The 19,596-nt window shown below is 47.7% G+C and overlaps 3 protein-coding genes and 1 non-coding gene across 5 annotated transcripts; 1 reads left to right on the top strand and 3 right to left on the bottom strand.

Moving 5' to 3' along the window:
- Positions 1–859: 859 nt before the first annotated feature.
- SOWAHD (sosondowah ankyrin repeat domain family member D) lies at positions 860–2,524 on the top strand. The gene has a single exon (XM_074883121.1). The coding sequence runs from the start codon at positions 964–966 to the stop codon at positions 1,972–1,974; it is 1,011 nt and encodes a 336-aa protein (XP_074739222.1). The 5' UTR covers positions 860–963; the 3' UTR covers positions 1,975–2,524.
- Positions 2,525–8,958: 6,434 nt separating this feature from the next.
- On the bottom strand, positions 8,959–11,465 carry RPL39 (ribosomal protein L39). Its single transcript, XM_074883123.1, has 3 exons — positions 11,332–11,465; positions 10,954–11,057; positions 8,959–9,301 (listed from the first exon to the last, which is right to left on the bottom strand). The coding sequence occupies exons 1-3, from the start codon at positions 11,332–11,334 to the stop codon at positions 9,253–9,255; spliced, it is 156 nt and encodes a 51-aa protein (XP_074739224.1). The 5' UTR covers positions 11,335–11,465; the 3' UTR covers positions 8,959–9,252.
- LOC141949514 (small nucleolar RNA SNORA69) lies at positions 9,766–9,897 on the bottom strand. The gene has a single exon (XR_012630795.1). It is a non-coding gene; the product is annotated as a small nucleolar RNA SNORA69 (small nucleolar RNA).
- A 48-nt stretch (positions 11,466–11,513) lies between the features above and the next one.
- UPF3B (UPF3B regulator of nonsense mediated mRNA decay) lies at positions 11,514–19,546 on the bottom strand. Of its 2 annotated transcripts, XM_074883119.1 has the most exons (10): positions 19,300–19,539; positions 18,999–19,105; positions 18,774–18,880; positions 17,179–17,277; positions 16,706–16,816; positions 15,986–16,029; positions 15,130–15,318; positions 14,483–14,634; positions 13,464–13,770; positions 11,514–12,595 (listed from the first exon to the last, which is right to left on the bottom strand). In XM_074883119.1, the coding sequence occupies exons 1-10, from the start codon at positions 19,477–19,479 to the stop codon at positions 12,449–12,451; spliced, it is 1,443 nt and encodes a 480-aa protein (XP_074739220.1). In that variant the 5' UTR covers positions 19,480–19,539; the 3' UTR covers positions 11,514–12,448. The 2 variants fall into 2 exon arrangements, with proteins under 2 accessions (XP_074739220.1, XP_074739221.1); XM_074883120.1 differs by lacking the exon at positions 11,514–12,595 and having other exon boundaries at positions 13,607–13,786; positions 19,300–19,546.
- Between the last annotated feature and the right edge of the window lie 50 nt (positions 19,547–19,596).

Below are 19,596 nucleotides of genomic sequence, written 5' to 3'. Positions count from 1 at the left end.
GCTGTAAGGCAGGTGCCTCGGCAAGGCACCCAGGGCTTTGGGGTGCAGCCAGTGGCAGAGGAAGTCCCCCCAGGACCAGTGTTACGGATGCCAGCTACCATAACAGTGTCCGACCCCAGGATCCCACTGAGAATGCCAAGTCCAAGTAAAGGTTTCCAATTAGTCTTTTATTAGCCCTTTGGTTACAGCTCGAGCTGGGTGCTTCCAGAGAGGGACCCCTACCCCAGTTCACACCTCTCAATTACACCTGTACCACCCATCACCCGATCCCCAAATCCAATCTCTTAATTGTGGTCGGTGGTCTCTTGATTTCTTACTGGTTTTCAGTGTTACTGTGCTGGCTTTCTTCTGAGGTTACTTCATTCTCTTGGAATTGTCTCGTTGGTTATCTTCTTTATTCCGCTCATATCTGAATTCAGCGAGTTCTTTGTTAGCAGCATTAGTTTTACCAAAAGTTTACCCTTGTTCAGCTCTTGTGGCCTAAGGCTTCAGCTACTTTAGCCGCTAATGCTAAGCCACTAATGCTCAACGAGACTATTCAGAGAGGAATAATGTTAATCAAATTTCTTCTGTAACACCAGCATCGGGCTGTCTGGGCCCCCCCTCCACCCGCCCCAGCAGTGCCACATGCCCCCTGGGGCCCCGCACACCCTCCCGCTCTCCCCCTGTGACATCACAGCCGAGTGGGGCCCGGGGGGGGCAGACAGCACGTGGCTGTGGCCGTGCCCAGCACCGGCGGCAACCATGGACACGGCGTGACCAAAGGTCGCCTGCACCGCCCCGGCAGTGCGACAGTGCCGCGGATCCGCTGCCGTGCCCGGCGTGCCCTCCCGCCCTGCAGAGTTGGTTCCTCCTTTGCTTAAGCCGGGGCAGGAAGTGTGGGGTGAGAGTTGGGGAGCACGAGCTGCGAGCTGTGCCCTGCCGGGGAGCGGGCTGCTGGCCAGCCCCGTGGGAGGCACAGCCATGGCTCGGCGGGAGCGGGAGCAGGGCTCGGCGGAGAAGAAGGTAGCTGGCATCGCCCGGACGTTTGCCCTCCTGGAAGCCGCCCGGCCACAAGTGGGGAGCCTAGCCCGCAGCTCCCATCTCTGGCCAGCTGCCACGGGGAGCAGGGAGCGTTTCCATCCACTGCAGAAGATGGACACCAGCAGGAGTGTCGGCCGGGGCAGCCAGGGTCTGGGGAGCTGGGGTAGGACTGCGGGCAGGCTCTCCGTCGGCCCCGGCAGTACCCGGAGGAAGGAGCTGAAGGAAATCCTCCTGCAGAGCAATAGCCCCAGCAGCACTGTGCGGTTTGCCACCGCTCAGAAGACATCCAACAGCAGCAGTGTCCTTGCAGGGCCACACCAAGAGCAGAAGCCCGAGCAGAGCCCCGAGGTGCTGTCTTTTGCCCTGGATCCTCTGGAGCACGAGTGGCTGCTGACGGCGGCACAGGGTGATGCGGACAACATCGCAAGGCTGCTGGACCTGGATCCCAGCCTGCTGACCAGGAAAGACTTTGTGACGGGCTTCACCGCTCTCCACTGGCTTGCCAAGCATGGCCACTATGAGAGCTTCATCCAGGTCATCTCCCACGCCCAGAAGAAGGGCTATCCCGTCAACATGAACATCCCCTCGGCCAGCGGCGGGTTCACCCCCTTGCACCTGGCTGCCATGCAAGGACACGAGCTGCTCATCAAAGTGCTGGTGGGAGCTTACGGGGCAGACACCAGCCGCAGGGACCACAGTGGGCGCAAGGCTTGGCAGTATCTTAGGGCAGACACCTCCAGGGAGCTGAAGGAGCTGGCAGGGGCCTTGGAGGAGGACTTGGTCCAGCTGCGCTCTCACAACACCAACAACAACTGTAAGTCATCCAGAGAGGCCAGGGCAGGGCGGGACTGTGTGGACTCTGGGACCGAGGGGAAAGCCCAGAGCTCCTGGAGTCTGTCAACGCTCCGGACCTTTGTCAGACAGGCATTTACTTTCTTCCAAGAGCGCTGAAGATCTCCTGGCCCATTCGCCTGCAAACCCATGCTGAATAGCAGCTGTAAGAGGCTGCAGGGAGCTGGGAACTTGGCGAGGGCCAGCACTTGAAATCTTGGTCAAGCGGGGATTAAGCCCCTTGTTTTGCTGATTAGCGATATCAATTAAACTCTGACACCAAAGTAAAAAGAGCAGGTGTATTTTACTAGAAATAACTCAATAATATAACAGAATAATACAGAAAACATACAGTAAGAAAAGACAGAATAGTGCACTTAAACAAACAGGAAAATACAGGGTAATGCATCAAATCATTACTACCTGAGAGAGAGAATAGTGATTAAGAAAGATCCATCACCACTTGCATACTTCACCATCATTCAGACCCGCAGGCGCTGGGCAGCCCCGGTTACAGCGAGGATTTGGAGAGCCTGTCCCGGCACGTGGGAAGTCCTACGCGGTGCGTCCACCCATAGGTGAGGCTTCCAAAGTCGCTGTAAGCGGGTCCAGCCTTATATACCTAAAAATCAGCAAGCCAGAATAGCTGGCACCTTTGTTTTAAGCGGAAATATCTGGTTTCCATCTCACATTAGGTTCCCCCAGAGCCTGGCCAGGGCTCAGGGGAGAAGCTAAGGAGTTTCCCTGCTTATCTAGTTGATTTATGAGCAAGGTCACACACCAGGTCACAGGGCCAGACAACTGTCTCTGTGGCCCTGTTATCTTGCTCACACACACAAAGAAGGATACATTCAAGATAGACATGTTTTATGATGTTTAAGCTACATCTTCTATGTATATTTCACTAGTGACTACGTACTGGGTTAGTAGTTTTGGTTCAGGGCCTGTTGCTCAGGCTTCAATACTCCCACCTTTTACATCAGAATAGTTGGTTTGCTATAACTTAGTATAATACCTATTAGCACAATGCTCATCAGTTATAAAATATACAGGATTCATCTATAGGTCAACTCTGGCTTGGGCCTATTGTCCAAGCCTTAGCACTTCACCCCTGCACAGGGGCACCACGGCCACCCGGGGCCTCACGTGGTCTTTTGGGGCTGTGCCGGTGTGTGGGGGGCAACCACAGCCATCAGGAGCACTGCCTGGGGACAGCCCTTCCAAAAAACTGCCTGTCCCCAGAGGGGGTTTTGTCCCTGCCCCTGCTGATGGGGACTCCTTGCCGCAGCTCATCAGAGCCCCGTGGTGGGGGCTCACGTGCCGGCCCCGCTGCAGGGAGCTGCTTCTCCTACACCCTGCGTGCCCATGGGGGAGTGCTGACCCACCGTGGGAGGTGGTGTCCCGTGCTGGGGGCCGGGGGTGGACGTTTGGGCTGCCCATCCCGGGCTGCCAGCAGACTTTGCGTGTGACTGCAGGTGGGTCATGCAGCAGCTCTGTGACTTGGTTCTCCCACCTGTAAAATGAGGCCGTCAGCACCGCCCTGGCTCCCAGCAACACTGGGAGGTTGGACTGGTCATGGCGCCTTAGGTGGCTGGACAGAGACACCGGCAGAATATAATCAAATATTTCACATCCATACCCTGAGATGCCAGAGGCCTGGCACTAGGCTGGCGATGGAGAAACAACTATGGCTTCAGAAACAATCCCCCCCCAACACTTCTTTATGTATGCTTCTCTGCCGGCAGGGAGAGCGGGTACAGACAAGCAGACCATGCCACCGAGCTGCAAACACTTTCCAGCTGCCTCTGAGATCCCCAGATCTCTGCCACATGTGCCTCCTCTGGGTTGCTGTTTGTTTATGACAGATAACGCTGTTTCTCAGTAAAGTACAAGCTGGAGTGCCCACTTTGCCAGAGGAGGCCAGACCAGAGAAGTCTTTCAAAGTGCAAGGCAAGTCCCCCTGGCAGCCCTTCTGTGGGGACCCCCAAGACACTCAGCCCCACTGGGGATGGGGGCTGGAGCGGAGGAGGCAGGAGGGATGCCCAGTGGGGTGGCATGGGGTGGCTCCCACGGGGACTGGAATCTAGAAGCAGCTCTGTAAAGATGAAACATTGCTCAAAACCATGGAAAAGGTATGAAGACTGTGAGATTATCTTTGTGGCTACTGAGGTCATGCTCAAAAATGAAACTCTTGAGAAACATCCCTACAGTTGTATAACCCCACATGTATGTACTGGTAACTGCATTAAAAGGGCAAAGCCTCTGGTCACTTCTTTGTGTTTTGTTCACCAAATGGAGCATTGACCAGCTGATTTCAACTTGCTTTTCACATTCTCGAAGGCCAGAGCTGCGTCAAAATAGCTTCAGAAAAACAACTGCTCCTTCCTCTTTTTCATCATCATGAGACCATTTCTACCACCTTAAATAGCAGTCCCATTTGAGAAGTGACTCTCAGACAGCAACTGGGGAGTTTCTGTTCCCCATCGCAGAGCGACAGCCCTTGTGGAGACCCCTCGCTTCCAAGGGGAGCCACAGTTTCTTTCCAGCTGCATTTCTGGGGGTCTGCAGAGATGACCGAGGCGCTCTAGATGATCTCTGGCCTGGCTGCGCTGGTGAATTTACACCTCAATGCAGAAAGTTACATGGGTATCTCCCTCAGGGGAACTTAAGCCTGTGGGTTTCACAGACCCTCAGCAAACCCCATTTATATTCAGATTGTGCTCTGAAGTGCTGCTCAGACACCAGAATAGCCTGGTCTGCAGTGGACGACACATGGAAGAACAGCCTCCGGGTGAGTAGATAGTGATCCAGTGACTGGATAGTGTCCAGTCCAGGTGACTGGGTGGACACATAGATATGTCTGGACATCTTTTTAATCACTGAAGTCAGCAGCAGAGACATACAAAACAGACCGGGAATGTATTTAATGCCTGATCTACACCAGTTTTGTAATGCTCTAACAGATTAAAGACTATGGCAACATAGCTCCTTCCAGAACTTCTCTGGCCATATCCATGCCATGGGACAGCAGGGTGATTTCTAATGAGTCTGGTCACACCAGCACAAACTCCATGAAAAGCACTGATGTCAAAACACCTGCGACTTTTAGTTCTGGTAACCAAAATACTGTTGATAAAGACAGGTGGGTGCATGTCTGACAAAGTATTTTTTGACCTATTAGCCCTCCGTCACCCTTTTGCAGCAGCATGCTGTCGGGGAGAGGGTGTGGGGACTGCTCTTACATCCTCATCTGGTAAGGTGTAGAGTAAACAGTGGAATTAGAGTTTCCTTGAAGGAGCTGTTTCCTTGGCATTTGTACCTGCAGCTTAGTCATGCTCCACCAGGAAACATGGACTTCAATGTTCCATTTGAAAGTGAAATTTAACTGGCAAATGCTACCCTTTATGACTAAATGATTTTTTTGTACTTGCCTCCCCTTGACGGCTAACCAAAACCCCCTAAAGGTTGCTTTTCCCCCCATCTTTTGGTCGTGGGTTTGAAGCTGTGTTCTACTCTGAGGCAAATTAGGCAGGCACTTCAGAAGGAGCAAGACCCTGCTTCTCTGGGTGGTGTTACAACATACTCATCAACGCCACCCCCTGCCTTGCCTGCCCTGCAAGGGTTCCTCTCCACAGAGCAAAAAAAAGGATCTTCAAATCGCAGTACCCTTTCTGCTGCTGTACGCCGTGTCTGCCCCAAACACCACGCCAATGCCAGTGACCCACCCCTCTGTCTTGCGCCATTTATTTTCATACCTACAGAGGGCCAGTTGGTTTGGAAATACAAACACGTTTAAAAAATATTCCTCAAATATACAGTCAGCTCTCACTATGCTTCTCGGAAAACAAAAGCATATCCACCAAAATTAATGGACTAGAATATGCAAATTATTTAATTTTTTTCTTTAATGTTTCTGTCTCAGTTATCGTGTGTTAGCCCAGCTCTGCAGAGATATCTGATCCCCCCTGCAACTCTCACAGGGGAGGAGAGGGCAAAGACAGCTGCCACAGGAACAACAGAAATCATTCAAACTCAGAGGTATTTGTGTTGGTTAAGGTTCTGCGGAAGATTGATTTTAACCCAATTTTAATTTGTTCTAAATTTATTTCGTGCTATCTCTTAATGTCCAATTTGAAAAGCAGATTCAGTCAAATAGGGAAAAAATAATACAAGGGGTTATTTTCTAAAGCAGCTCCTTGGTAGATGCTGCTTCCATCTAATAAAAATAGCACAGTAATGATAGTAATAGGGAGACTATCTAATAAATAGTAATAAATAGTTCAATATATTGCTCAGGAAAGCTTTCCCACAAATCCCATGGAGAAAACTGTCTCCTTCCATTCTCAAGTTCATAAAATTACTTTTTTCCTCCTCAGCCAGGTCCTCATAGACACAATTAGAGGAACTCTGCGAGCCGCTTTGCCTGCCAGCAGTGGTGATGGGGAGAGGCGGGGGGGCGTTTCACAGGGCTCCAGGGCTGATCTTCGATCCTCAGCAGTGCTGCTATTTCCTAAGCACTTGCTTCAAAGAGAAGAGCACAGAAGAGATTTAAAAAACATGGGGGTAAAAGTGTTTGCAGCGTGTGGGCGTCTGTTGAACATCTTTGGCAATGCTGTTTGCTGTGTTCCTGTTGCAGCAACTTACTGCTTCCCCCCGATAACGAAGTAGAAACTAGACTCTTACCAGACAGGAAAAGAAACTCGAAGATACCTCTGAAGTTGGTAAAAATCCCAGCCTTGCTCTCCTGTGCTCACAGAAACCTCTAGCAAGGCTGCCCCCTTTGTGTACATCCCCCTGCTCCAGCGTGGGGTCCCCCTGGGCTGCAGGTGGGTGTCTGCTCCCCCATGGAGCTCCCTGGGTGCAGGGCACAGCTGCCTCACCATGGGCTGCACCACGGGCTGCAGGGGAACCTCTGCTCTGGCGCCTGGAGCACCTCCTCCCCACCTCCTTCACTCACTTGGGCTCTGCAGGGTTTTTTCTCTTCTCTCCCAGCTGCTGTTGCCCAGCAGTTTTTCCCCTTCTTAAATATGTCATCCCAGAGTTGGTACCACCATCACTGATGGGCTCGGCCTTGGCCAACGCCAGGTCCATCTTGGAGCCGGCTGGCATTGGCTCTGTTGGACACAGGGAAGCTTCTGGCAGCTTCTCACAGAGACCACCCCTGTAGCCCTCCACTACCAAAACCTTGCCAGGCAAACCCAATACAGTTATGCATTTACACACACTTGGCATATGCTGCTGCTCAGCATTATTTACTACAAATTTTAACAGGAAGGAGATAAATGTATTTACCTTCAACATGAAAAGCAACACAGAAGGTGTGGCAGCCTGAAGCTTCCTCAGGAAGCTGCCACCCAGGACCTGAGCCACCACAGCAGGCTGAACCCAGGAAACAGCACCAGAGCACTTCACAGCCCTTGGCGTCAGGATGGGCTTTGCCGTAGCCACGTCTGAGAACAGGCTCACACCTTCAGCGTTTTCCGGTGATGAGAGCACCTACCCCAGGTCTGCACTGCAGAAAGGAAAGGAGCAGCAGCCACGCAGGACGCGGTGCTGAGCCACAGCCTCCTCCTCCCCTTCCCTGCAGTGAAAAGGTGATGTTTCACAGGCCCCAGTGGAGAGTGCCAGCATCGGGGAGCTGGACTGCTGACTGCTCTGAGGGGTTTAATCCCTTCTTTCCTCTCTCCCTTTTTAAATAGCTGCTAACTCTTCCTTTGAGCAACATCTTGAGTTACTACCCTTCTGCTGAGGATGTTTTAAATTAAGCTGCACCCATGGCTGGCATCAACTTGACGAAGCCAACACAGAGCTCCAAACAAAACTCAGAAGATTGTTACTCTAGGGAACATGCAGACATTATGTACTACAGTCTATAGGAGTATCGCCTTTTGCAGGAGATCCAGTGCCTTGCTGTATTCTTCCCTTCTCCTTTCCTACCTCCTAAAGTGAAACTTTCATCTGATTACTCCATCGCACCCACTCCTTGCCAGGATCTTCACCCCAGGCTCCAAAGGGCTGCGCTGCCCCACATCCTACCCAAGAGCAGCTCCCGGTGCTGCAGGGGCCAGACGCGCACGGGGCAAGAAGCCGCCATCCTCGGCTACCAAAGGCGGGAGGTTCACAAGGAGCCACCCACAGCTGACTCAGGTGGGTGTCCAGGGGCAGCCTCGCCAGCTGCTCAGGTGCAGGACAGTTAGTCTTGGTATTCAAGTATCACTGATTATTCTCAGCTTCATGTATCAGCACTTGCCCAGTACAACAGCGCCGTCATTTGCACTGTTCAACACTTCAGTTGGGACATGCTCTTCCACTAATAAAAAAAAAAAAAGCGATCTGACTGACGCACAGGCCTAGCTACACTGTACTACGTGGTCTACCCTGGATGGTCAAAAGGGCCATGTGGGAGCTAACGGTGGAATAGAGAACCTGCAGCTGTGACAGGAGCCAGCCATAGGGAACACAGATGCATCCAACGTGTAAGCATAATGTAAGAGAGGGTGGTAACTGGAGACTGACTTGGTTTAGCAAGAGGTTTTTAGTTTGGATCCCCCTCACCTACCACAGCACACCCTGAACAGGAAGCCACCTAACCCCAGAGTATTTTCAGTGTGCTTTGCTCTCCAGCCCCATGAAACGCCCCCAGCAGCTACACAGACACATCTTTCGCACATTCTGACAATGCTGCTGACTTTTCTTAGTAACATTTCACAAATCTACCAGAACTATATTCTAGAGTCTTCCCTGAGGTTAAGTAATAAGAGGCTGATGCTCCAGCTAGTGTAGCCATGGTAGACTATGGATCAAAGTGAAGTCTGGCTTTTTCAAACCTACCTCTAAAAGACTTTAACTATTTATTTGTCTGATAAAAAAATTTCTTCAAATTACCTCCTCTAAAATCAGTTCTGATTTTTACCCCTTTTCTTTAAAAAACTGTTACACTTTGCTCTCAGAGGTTTACAGTAAGTGAAAAGGAAGACACAGCCTACTCTATCTGAAAAGAGCCAACAAGGTTTCTCACACTAAGTGAGATTATATTCACAGTATTGTTACTTTTCATTCTGTTACTATTCTACCATATATATACACGAAATAATTTCAACCAAGTCATTCAGGTTTGTATTTATTAGTAAGCCTGTACACTGGCAATACTCATGAAAATGCCTGAAAGAAAGAACACTAATAGAACACAGTCTTCATGTTTCAGATGCAAATTACTTCAAGATTTTCCCAGTTAACATCAATAACCCAGACTAGCTTATAGAAAAACCCCAAACACTGGGGATTGCAGTCCAACACTACACAAGGAATCATTTGGGGATCGCCGAACAGCATGTGGGGTGTACCAATCTGATGCAGAAAGACAAGTGTTTAATTAGAGTTCCCAGGAGACAGTCTCTCTTACAAGCCCAGTTTGGTCCTTCTCCAGTGTCTCCTTTTGGAGTTGTACCTAAGACAGAAGCAGTGTAAATTAGCAAAGCACACATACACATTTGAGGATGAAAAGTGGACTGAAACCACCTTGAATTAGCTCAACAGTAAAGGACTGAAATCTTTCCTATGTGCTATGGTGGCAAGCTGCCAACAATAATCAGCTGTGTACTTATTTTTAAAAATTTCCATCTCTGCTTACTTTCTTAATTCACTAACCAAGTAGCACATTACTGCAACAGAACCTAAACTTCAGAGAGATCAAGATGCCTGCAGAGATGCATGGGCACTGCCGTGTGAATATCCTACCTCCTCTTTTGGAGACAAGACCTGTGCTCTTGCATTGATTGTCCAATGAGAATGAAAACTACCTCTTGAATGTAGTTCGTAGCCTAACACAAAAAGTATCATTTTTGTTCAAAATATGAAAGCAGTGTATGGAAAAGCCCTCTTCCAGGAGAGTATATTCATTTATGAGTATGTACTTGTACATGTTAAGAACAAACGGTTTCACCACCATATAGGCAAAACCGAAGACAGCATTAACAGGGTTACTCTCAGCAGGAAAATGGCAGTGCTCCCACAGAATGAAGCACTGCAATTGCAGCCTGCTTTAGCACACAGTTTGGATAAAACTAATGACCGATGTACTGAAGCGCCACAAGACAGAAATTCAGGATTTTGCCCCATGATAAAGTATTCCAAAGTACTGCAATTTAGCTAAAACAAAACTCCTTTATAAGTCAGTATCTGGAAGACAGGAGCACAGTCTGGGGTGCACAACATCATTTTTTCCTAGACAGAAACAAGTCAGAAGTAACAGGAACAGCACCTGGCAATTCTGTGCCGTTTCACTGCCTGAGCCAGCAACTGCTACAGTCACTTTCCTCACTACTTAGGACAAAAAGTGATCTGGGAGCAAGAATCCTATTCCCTTAAAAAGTCTAGAGAGGGGCGTATGAGATAAAAAGCGAGCTGCACAGCACGAGTGACTGAACTGTACTGGTTGAAGCTTTGAAATCAGAGGGCTCAGATATGCGCCATCTTGTGCAGGCCTCACATTTACCTAGTATTCTGCGGTATTCTCATTGTATTTTCCTAGATACAATGCTTGAAAATAAACACTACAGGCAAAGGAAAAGGAACCGTTGCAAATTAATTCTGCAGTCACGTGCCCAGGATCTTATACTATCCATTTTATCTCCCATAGACCCAACAGGCCCTTTGCTCCCTTATGCACGATCTTCTTTCTCTCGGAACACCCCCGCTCAGTAAGGTGCTGTTCCTTAAAAATGCAGGAACCCAGAGGGACAGCTGTGAGAGGGGAAAGGTGTTGGGAAGGGGAACGTCAAAGCAGAGAGGTTACTAGGGTAAAAATTCCGGAATATAATCCAACGTGCCATCACCTAACAGCACTGGAACGAACCGCACTGCCAGGGAAGGAAATGGCGTGGCAGCCCCACACCGCCTCAAGCAGACCCAGCGGGCTGACAGGGTCCGCTGGAGTTCCGTATCTGCAGCAGGATGCCTGTACAGTCCTCACGGCCACAGAACTGCACTTCTGCTTGCATAAATGCTTTTACAGAATCAGCTTCTGACTCCAGTCCACACCGCACTGGCAGCCCGATGGGGTGCTGCAGTTCCTCAGAAAGCAACAGCCGATCTCATTACCTGATCTTATTGCCCGTTTTCATGCGAATCCATTGCGGGATTGGCCGGTTCTGCTTCTGCTTCTTAGCAAGGAAGCGTTTGATCTTGAACGTCTTGTGAGACGACTGGAAGAGAGAGCAGCCGTTAGTCCCGCACGGCAGGCCCGCACAGCCCCCGGCTCGCAGCGGGCGGGAGGCCCCGCCGAGCAAGGCACCGGCCCCGCCGCCCCGCGCCGTGAGGCGGCCGCTGGGCCGCAAAGCCTCGGCGAGCCGGGGCCGGGAAAGCTGCACCCGGGGCCCTCCCGCGCGGCCTGCCTGCCGGGAATCCCCAGCCAGCCGGCGGCGGCGAGAGGGCTCGGGGCGTCGCGGCAGGGCGGCGGATGGCGGCCGATGGTCTCACCATGGCGCGGAGCTGCCCGGCGTCCCGGCGATGGCGGCGGCGGACGAGGCGGAAGGGGCGGGGGGAAGCGGCGAGAGAGGCGGCGGCGGCGGCGCGGGCTCCGGGGCCACAGCGCCCCCTGGTGGCGCGGCGGGCCCGCCCCGGGGCAGACGCAGCTCAGTGAGGGACGGCGGCGGCACCACGAGTTTCTGCGAGTTTATTGGGTTTAGTACAAAATAGCTATGGCTAAAATTCGCTAGCTTAGGAGGAGCTGCTACTGGTGAAGTCTCTTTCTGGGCTGTAAAACAATACTTCAAGTTATGAGGGAAGATGAAGCAGTACCGAGGGCAGGAGTTCAGAAACGTTTCACTCTAAAGAAGGGAGAATGCTGGAAAAGAACAGGATGCTCAAACCAGCTACACGTGACCGAAAATAAGCATTTCAGTGTAGGTAGACTTTACATGAGAATTTGTCAAGAAGTATTCCAATATTAAGCCAGCTTATTCATACACTCCAACTTAGTTACTTTATCCAGAGAACCACTCAAGAGGAAGGTCTCTCCCTCCCCACCATCGTTCCTGCAATGCCAGGTGTTCTCCTCTTTACGTGCCAGACGGCTCCTGTTCACTGGTACCTCAACAGCCCCAGCCTGCGTACCTGTCTCAGTGCTACACTGACGTAATTTAGCTATCGCTGCCTCAGGCAGGAGCACCACACAACACAGCAACACCTATGATAACTCCAGGCAACTTCAAGCTTGCTCTGCTTAAGTGCATCAAACAGCAGCTCCGATCGCTCTACGGTAAAGCTCTGGCTTCAGATCCAGGTGTCGTCTCCTCCTGACCACATGACTCATTTATTATCATACTTAAGGCCATAAAGTCTCTCTACTTTGCAAAGATTCTCTTCTCTGTTGTAGTTAGATGCTGGGAAAATAAATTCAAATAACTGAAAATACAATGAGAACACATTTCAAATTCCAAATCTACAACTGAGGTTCTTTAACCAGAAACATCCAACAGCACAATGCCCCCTTTTCTTCCCTTGTTCCTTCTTTGCTTCGAAGGCACTTCTGGATTGCGTAGTACATGCTCTTTGGCTGCACAGACAGTCAGAACACATAAGGCTTGCATGCTAGTCACTCCTCTTCCTTCGTATTACTGATCTCACGCTCTTGTTTCTTATCCGCAACCTGATCTGCGGGCTTCACAGCACTGTCTTCATACTGACACAATCTGCTTCGGCTTCGGGCTCCTGGCTGGTACAGCTGCATAGCTGGACGATCCTGAAATAAATCAAAACTATTTAGACTCTTTCACAGCCCCATGCTATCACGGTTATTATGGCATCAATGATACTAGAAATGGCTCAAATTCAAACTTTTCAAGGTGTTCCAAGTTAAACTATTCCACTGTGGTGGCAATGTAACTTCAACTGTCTCAAATCAAGGTTGTCTGGTGTAAGGCAACATCCCTGTTCAAGCCACAAAGAACAGTGCACATAGTTGAGGTTATTTGTAAAGAGTTTCTTTTTGAGACAAGTTCAGCTCACCCTCTCTCAGAACAGAGGCAAACGTCAGAACTTCTTCAAAACCATCAGTTTCATCTGTACCCAATGCCTTAAGTGACATGAAAAGCTCACATAGTGATGCTGCAAAACAGATTTGCAGAGTATATAAAACTAAACTCAAGACATGTTTTCTTGAGTCCACAGGAGACTTTCTGCCATATTCTGCATGTAGCAGTCTTGTCCCTGTTTTAGAGGAACCTGTTCAATCACACTCCTACTTTGAGATGTATTTTCAGGCACGTACAGCATCAGCAGAGACACAGGTAGATTGCTGATGCTCTACCAACACCTTAAAAGATCCAGTCTATCGCATAAATCAACAAATGAAAAGGGATCAGCACCTTTATAATTTAGCCTATGGTATCTTGGCTTAATTTCTGAACAGTGACAAGAAATATCACGAACAGTTTAGCAAAGTTTATTGGACAAATGGGCAAACTCTATAGCAATGGCGGAGTTTGTTACCAGAATAGGGAGAAGTTTCAACAGAGAAACCACATGGTTCTTCCCCTGAAGTGCTTTTATCCTAAAACCCACAAACTGGTCCCTATGAATCAACACATGAATTTAAAGAAATCCAGCACCTTGTTTCTGATACGATCCCTCTTAATTGTATCCTCTTTTTTATCGTCTTTGGTTACTTTCTCAGATTTGTCCATGCTGCTGGTAAAGTCTGTAAGATCACTTTTCTTTCCCTTTTCTCTGATTAAGTCTCTCTCCTTTTTCACCTCTTCCTCTCTTCTTCTAAAAAGCTTCTCAAAGCGCTCGCTCTGCCTCCGACGCTCCTCTTCTTGGCGTCTCTGTTTCTCCCTCTGTGCTCTCTCATATTCTCTGTCTCTTTCAAAATCTCTATCTCGGTCCCTGTAGTCCTTTACACACTCATCTTCTGATCTGTATGAAAACAAAACTGAAAATTAAGCTCAAAAGATTCATCAAACAGAGCTGGGAGATCAATGTAACACTGGTGTAAATTTGCAATACGAAGACGACACACTGGTAGGTTCTAGGGAGCTTTTGGGAAGCTGTAATAACCTGAGTCATGCACGAGAACCAGAGATGACACTGACTACTAGCATTTCCTAGCCTTCTGTTGACATAGCTGGCTGAGACTCCTCTGGCTTTGGCAAACACCTGAATTTCCCTGTCTTATTGCTATTTCTCACATGGCAGAACTGAACCTTGAACAGATCACAGAGCTGTTGAGAACTGCACTTTCCACTTTGACCTTTTACAAGACTTAGAGGGACTAACTGGAGTACACCTCTCCTCTTGCCATGGCTGGAATTCTCTCATTGCAAGGACAGTGCTCACAGCCTGCTGCAAGTCCCCTACACCCAGGCTTCTTTTGCGGAGTTCCTACAGTGAGTTGCAAAGATATTAAAATTTGTCCACTAGTGAAGAACTGTCAGGTAATTCACATGGCTTTCTGTAATCACAGGGATGCGCGCTGCCACAAAGAACACATCCCATGCTTTATATCAGAAACATAATTTGAAAGGAATTTCAAAACATGGTCATGGCAGAGCAGAGCGGCCTAAACCTCAGTATGATCAGGAAACAAGTTATATATACATATATATATTTATAGCAAGTACTAGAATACTTTTTTGCCTTCTCTTCTTTTGTCTCCCCATCAGATCGTTTGGCAGATGCACTACTCGCATTTTTTTCCTCCCTCAGAGTCTCTTTTTCCAGTTTCTTGGACTTTTCTTTTTTCTCCAAGTCTTTTTCATCTTTTTCAGGCTTCTTAAGTAGCTACAAAGAAAACAGAAGTCTCAACTAAAAAGCTCACTCTAATACATATTGTCTGGCACAACACCGAAACTGCATCAAAGGAACCACAGTCCAGTAAGAAACAAACATTAAAGTAATATTACTGCAAATTGTAATATTTCTAAAAGCTGGAGTGTATGAGTAAGCATAATCCACGCAGCAGACTAGGATTTTTCTCCTAAAACAGGCCATTTTAGAAAGCTTAAAAATAGTCTCCATTCCATAGTAAATTCACAGTTCTCTTTACCACAGCATGTACAACAGTCACATGACAAAAGCTTTAAATATTACTATGAAGCATTACAGCATGTAAACCTTCACAATGCCTAATACTGAATATTACAAAAAACTGGTAATTTACTAACACCAAACTCATGTGATTCTTCACACAATACTCAAAGCACATTTGGAGAGACTGATATACAGATAACAGGGGAAAGGGAATGTAACAGTTTATAATAAAGAACTGTTCTAGACCTTAATCTTTGGTTCTTCTTTTGATCTGTCTCTTTCTTTTTCTGGGCATCTGTCTACTTTCTTCAGTTTTTCTGCTTCTTTTCTCTTCCTTCTCTCCTCCTCTTTCCATTTTCTTCTTTCTTCTTCTCTTTGTCTTTTTCTTTCCAATTCTCTCCTCCTCCTCTCCTCTCTTTTTTCTTCTCTCAGTCTCTGTGTTGAAAGCAAAGAGAAACAGTGTAATTCCACACTAGAAAACATCTCTTTAAGCCTAACAAGATACACTGCCACAAAGTGATAAGTATTTCATCATCAAATAACTCGCCTCAAAACTGCCCCTACTATAAAACAAGTCCTGTTGTCTCTATTGTTCTGTTGTGAACCTGAACATGTTACAGCAGCATATTTTTTTCTCACTCATAAACCTTGATTTGTACTGACTTAAAAAAAAAAAGAACCACAAAACTAGCCTCAGCCTTTATCATTCTGATTTTAACTAAATCTGCCCTGCCTGTGATTTTCTCCATCGCTAAAAGTTAAAATGAGATTATGTGCTAGGAGAAAGATGATCTACAAGGACTTCAGCCATAACTGCATTTAAAAATGAAAGCATTAAAATGGAATGTGGTTTGGCAGTGCCACAAGAGACGTTCAGCTGTGACCACAATGCTCACAAAGCAGCACCGTTCCCACCAAGGCCAGCGTTCTAGTAGTTTAAAATACATGAACCAGATGTTCACAAGGAAACTGGGTCAAAAGCAGCTTCTTCAAAAGGAAGGGCGGAAACATATCAATATATACATCACAACATACACACCCATGATTTAAATGAGCAAATTGTACTTGCAAGCAACAAGAAGATTCTGGAGACAAGTCTTACCTGTTTATTTTTCAAGAAGTTCAATAAAGGAGTAGTCTTTTTAGCTAGAGAATATATAAAACAAATGTAAACAATTTGCCTTATTCAATACTGCAATACCTACAACAAAACCCTATATGAAATGAAGAAGCCTTTGGGATTATCCAGCCTATTTCCTCTCATGCACGGTGATACAGCAGTGAAGTATTCCAATCCTATCCCTGAACAGTGGCAACTATTAGGGTTCTATAAACTTCTTATATGTAAAGGGATATACAGTCTGCACTAGGCTTTTCCCAGATTCTCTCGCTTTGAAAGAGATACCCGTAACATGCTTAAAAAGAGCATTCTGGTCATTTTGGCGGCACTTTACCCAACCACAGTATCTCTTAACTTGTGCCTGCATGGAACACCACTGTTCACAGCATTTTGCATTAAACATCACTGCGTCTCAATGAAATGCAGCCACTCCATGGCCTAGTCTGGCTAACAAACATCTGACTAGCAGCTTAAAACAGGAAGGAAGGTTATCATATAAAACTTAAATCTAGAGAAGAATTTAGAGCATGGGAACAAAATAAAATACACTGAATAATATTAGCCTAAAGGTTTAACAAATACCAAGCAAGCACACAAAAGAATTCCATCTCCTCAAGGTTGACAAATCACAGCTTCAAATTACACCACATACATTTCTTTGTGCTCTAGGAAAATGTGACTAAAGTACATAGATTTCCATACCTATTAGCTCTTTGTTTCTCGCCTCTATTTCCTCCAACAAAGTTTCTGGAGTGGAAGTTAATTTTTCATCATCTGCACTGTAACTTTCCAAAAACTTCTTGTACTCTGGATCTATAGAGGAAGGGAAAGGGGGAAAAAAAAATTAAAAAAAGGAAAAAAAAGATATACTGTAGCTTGAAAAGAATTTGCACTGCACACTGCTAGAAATCTGGGTTAGATTTGCATAAATTGTGTTGTTTATGTATCACCTTTTCAAAGATTGGCAGCTCTCAAATGAGCTGCTGCATTATGTTTGTCTAGGACAATCACATTTAACAGATTTGCAGGTGATAAAGCAGCACCGATAAGCTTCACATACAATTAAGCAAACATTCTATTGGTAAACTACAGTGTCACAGTAAAAATACTACATTCAAATTGCTGCTAGAACTTTCAAGTCTACGCATGCAAAACAAGCTAGCTAGCTGTTATACCATCTTCAATAGTTCCAGTTTTGGCATCCTTTTTCTTACTCTTCTTTTTTGCAGCTTTTTGGAAAGGCGCAAATTCAACTATGGCAGCATATTCCTGACCTGTTAAGAGGAGAAGGAAAAATACATTAAAACAGAGATGGAACAGATATAAAGTAGAGTATATCATCCATATCTAAAGCAGGAAGATAAGCCTCATGCAAAATATGCAATACTAGAGAGACTACTTGGACAGCACAAAAAAATCTTGTATTTTGAAAGCCATTTAATTAAAAAAACATTTTAGAGACAGCAGAATTCATGAACTAAACACTCTCATGATGCAAATTCAGATTCACAACAAAACAGAAACACTAGATCTAAGACTGCCCATAACTGTCAGTTCAGACACCTCAGCTACACTGCACCACATAATATCCTCATCCTACAGACTACGCATTCCCTGTGCAAGAAGAAGAGAATATTTTAAGTTAATGCAATGGAGGCAAGTCTCAATTTTTGGCAAAACACAATAGAATGCAACATGTTACAGCAGGCTTTATCTTCCGACAAGAATGCCACATTTATGGCTGCATAAATCCAATACTGCTGTTGGGTATGACAAATACAGCATGCTGTTACACTGCAAATTGGCTTATTTAAAAGATCTAGGTGTTATTAGAACCTTGTCATGCAACCCTCTGAAATAAGGAAGAATCTTGTGGACAGAGCTTTATGTCACAAAGAACACCTGGCTGGATGAAATGTAAGACACATGTACCTGAAACAAAGTTCAAGGTGAAATCCTTAGCCTACTGAAACCTACAGGAAGACTCTTGTTAAAGCTTTTGCTAAATTACACATCTATCAATGAGAGACTAACAACTTTTAGTGCTACCCAATGCAAACAGTTTTGAAATGCAAAATTTAAAAACATGAGATGTATTGAATACCTAAGGTGTATTTAGAAAACAGATAAGCAGTGACTACATACTTGGATGTTTAACCAATGAATTAAACAAAATATTTGCTTCCTACAGATTAATGTCTCCAGAGAGCAGTCACTTTCACAACTTAAACTGCAAGGAACAAGCTGTTCCTCTTACTGAATCAAGATGGATCACTCAGTTGTAAACTGGAACAAGTAATAAGCTGAATTAAAAACTGACAAAAAAAAAGTCACACTGAAGTGTACAAAACAAGCGAGGGGAGCAGCAGAGGGTGGCATCAGTAACCTTAGCTTCATTTAGTTTGAACAGCGACACCACCTACCCACTTTCAGTTTTCAGACTTTATACTCAGGTATGACAATACAAGTATTAACCTCAGTAACACAGTAACTGGCTTTATATTGATACCGCTAGTACTGCGGTCTACACTTAACTGGGTTTTAAACAAAATTAATTTAGAAATATGCAAAATCAATTTAGATTAGTTTCCACAAAGCACGTTTTCTTTGCTCTCTGAAATACCGCCTGAGACTTATTCAAGGCACTAAAACCAGACAAATCGGAAGCGGCACGTTAAGGCTGCTCACACCCATCCCTCTAAAAGTCAGCTAGCACGCTGCACCCCCACCGGGGAAGGCACAAACATTCCACCGAGCACCGTTCACTTGCCTTTGTGATCGACAAAAACATAGCCGTCAAAGCGATCCCTGAAGAGGACTATGTCTTCCTGGTTTTTAAAGTTGATGTAGGCTCTCGAGAACATGTGAGGGTACAAGCTGCAGAAAGACAGGACCGAGAGAGCCAGGCTGACGAGGCGGCGGTGCCGCCCCTCGGGACCGTGCCAGCGGCAGCGGCCGCTCTCGGGAGCCGCCCGGGGGGGGGCGGCGGCCCTACCTGGAGTCGTTGGCGAAGAACTCGAAGTAGTCGTGCTCGGGCAGGGGCTGGAGATGCTCCTCCAGCTGCTCCTTCGTCAGGCTGGGCGGCAGCCGCCGGATCACCACCTGCGGCACGGCGACGGCGGTCAGGGCGGCCCGCACCGCCGGGGAAGAAGTCGCTGCCGCCGCACGCCCCCCACCCCGCCGCCGTCCCGGGGCGGCCCCAGCTCCCGCCCCAGCTCTCCCCCTGCAGCCGCCGCCGCGAGAGGCCCGTTACCGCGGGTGGGAGGAGCCCCCACCGAGCGGCGCGCAGGCCCCACCTTGCTGAGCGTCTCCTTCTTGTCCTTGGGCCGCTCGAGGCGGTCGAGGTCGGCGCCGCCGGCCCTGCCGTCCGTGCCGGCGGCGGTCGCGGCCCCGGTGCCCGTCCCCAGCAGGGCCCCCGGCCCGGCGGCGGGCCCGCGCCGCTCCTTGGGCCTGGCGTTTTCCTTGTCCTCCTTCATCCCGGGCCGCGGGACAGCGCCGCGCGCCCCCGCGCGCCCATTGGCCGCCGCGCCTCTCGCGCGACTGCGCCTTAAAGGGCCACGAGCCGCGCCCTCGGCCGAAGCCTCCGCGCCGCG

This window comes from Strix uralensis, chromosome 13 (genome assembly GCF_047716275.1).
Source record: "Strix uralensis isolate ZFMK-TIS-50842 chromosome 13, bStrUra1, whole genome shotgun sequence".
In the NCBI taxonomy this organism is placed as follows: Eukaryota; Metazoa; Chordata; class Aves; order Strigiformes; family Strigidae; genus Strix; species Strix uralensis.
The sequence above is the reverse complement of the archived record's forward strand: the minus strand, read 5'-3'. Positions and strand labels throughout refer to the sequence as shown.

What these genes read in the sequence shown, in the direction of transcription:
- RPL39 (XM_074883123.1), bottom strand. An exon ending in AAAACGGGCAATAAGATCAG is followed by an intron (nt 9,302 to 10,953) that starts GTAATGAGATCG and finishes CTTCTGTCTTAG; the next exon opens with GTACAACTCCAAAAGGAGAC.
- UPF3B (XM_074883119.1), bottom strand. Translation starts at nt 19,479, where the DNA reads ATGAAGGAGGACAAGGAAAACGCCAGGCCCAAGGAGCGGCGCGGGCCC. An exon ending in TGTTTTTGTCGATCACAAAG is followed by an intron (nt 17,278 to 18,773) that starts GCAAGTGAACGG and finishes TCCTCTTAACAG; the next exon opens with GTCAGGAATATGCTGCCATA. An exon ending in AAAGAAGAGAAGGCAAAAAA is followed by an intron (nt 13,771 to 14,482) that starts GTATTCTAGTAC and finishes GTTTTCATACAG; the next exon opens with ATCAGAAGATGAGTGTGTAA.
- SOWAHD (XM_074883121.1), top strand. Translation starts at nt 964, where the DNA reads ATGGCTCGGCGGGAGCGGGAGCAGGGCTCGGCGGAGAAGAAGGTAGCT.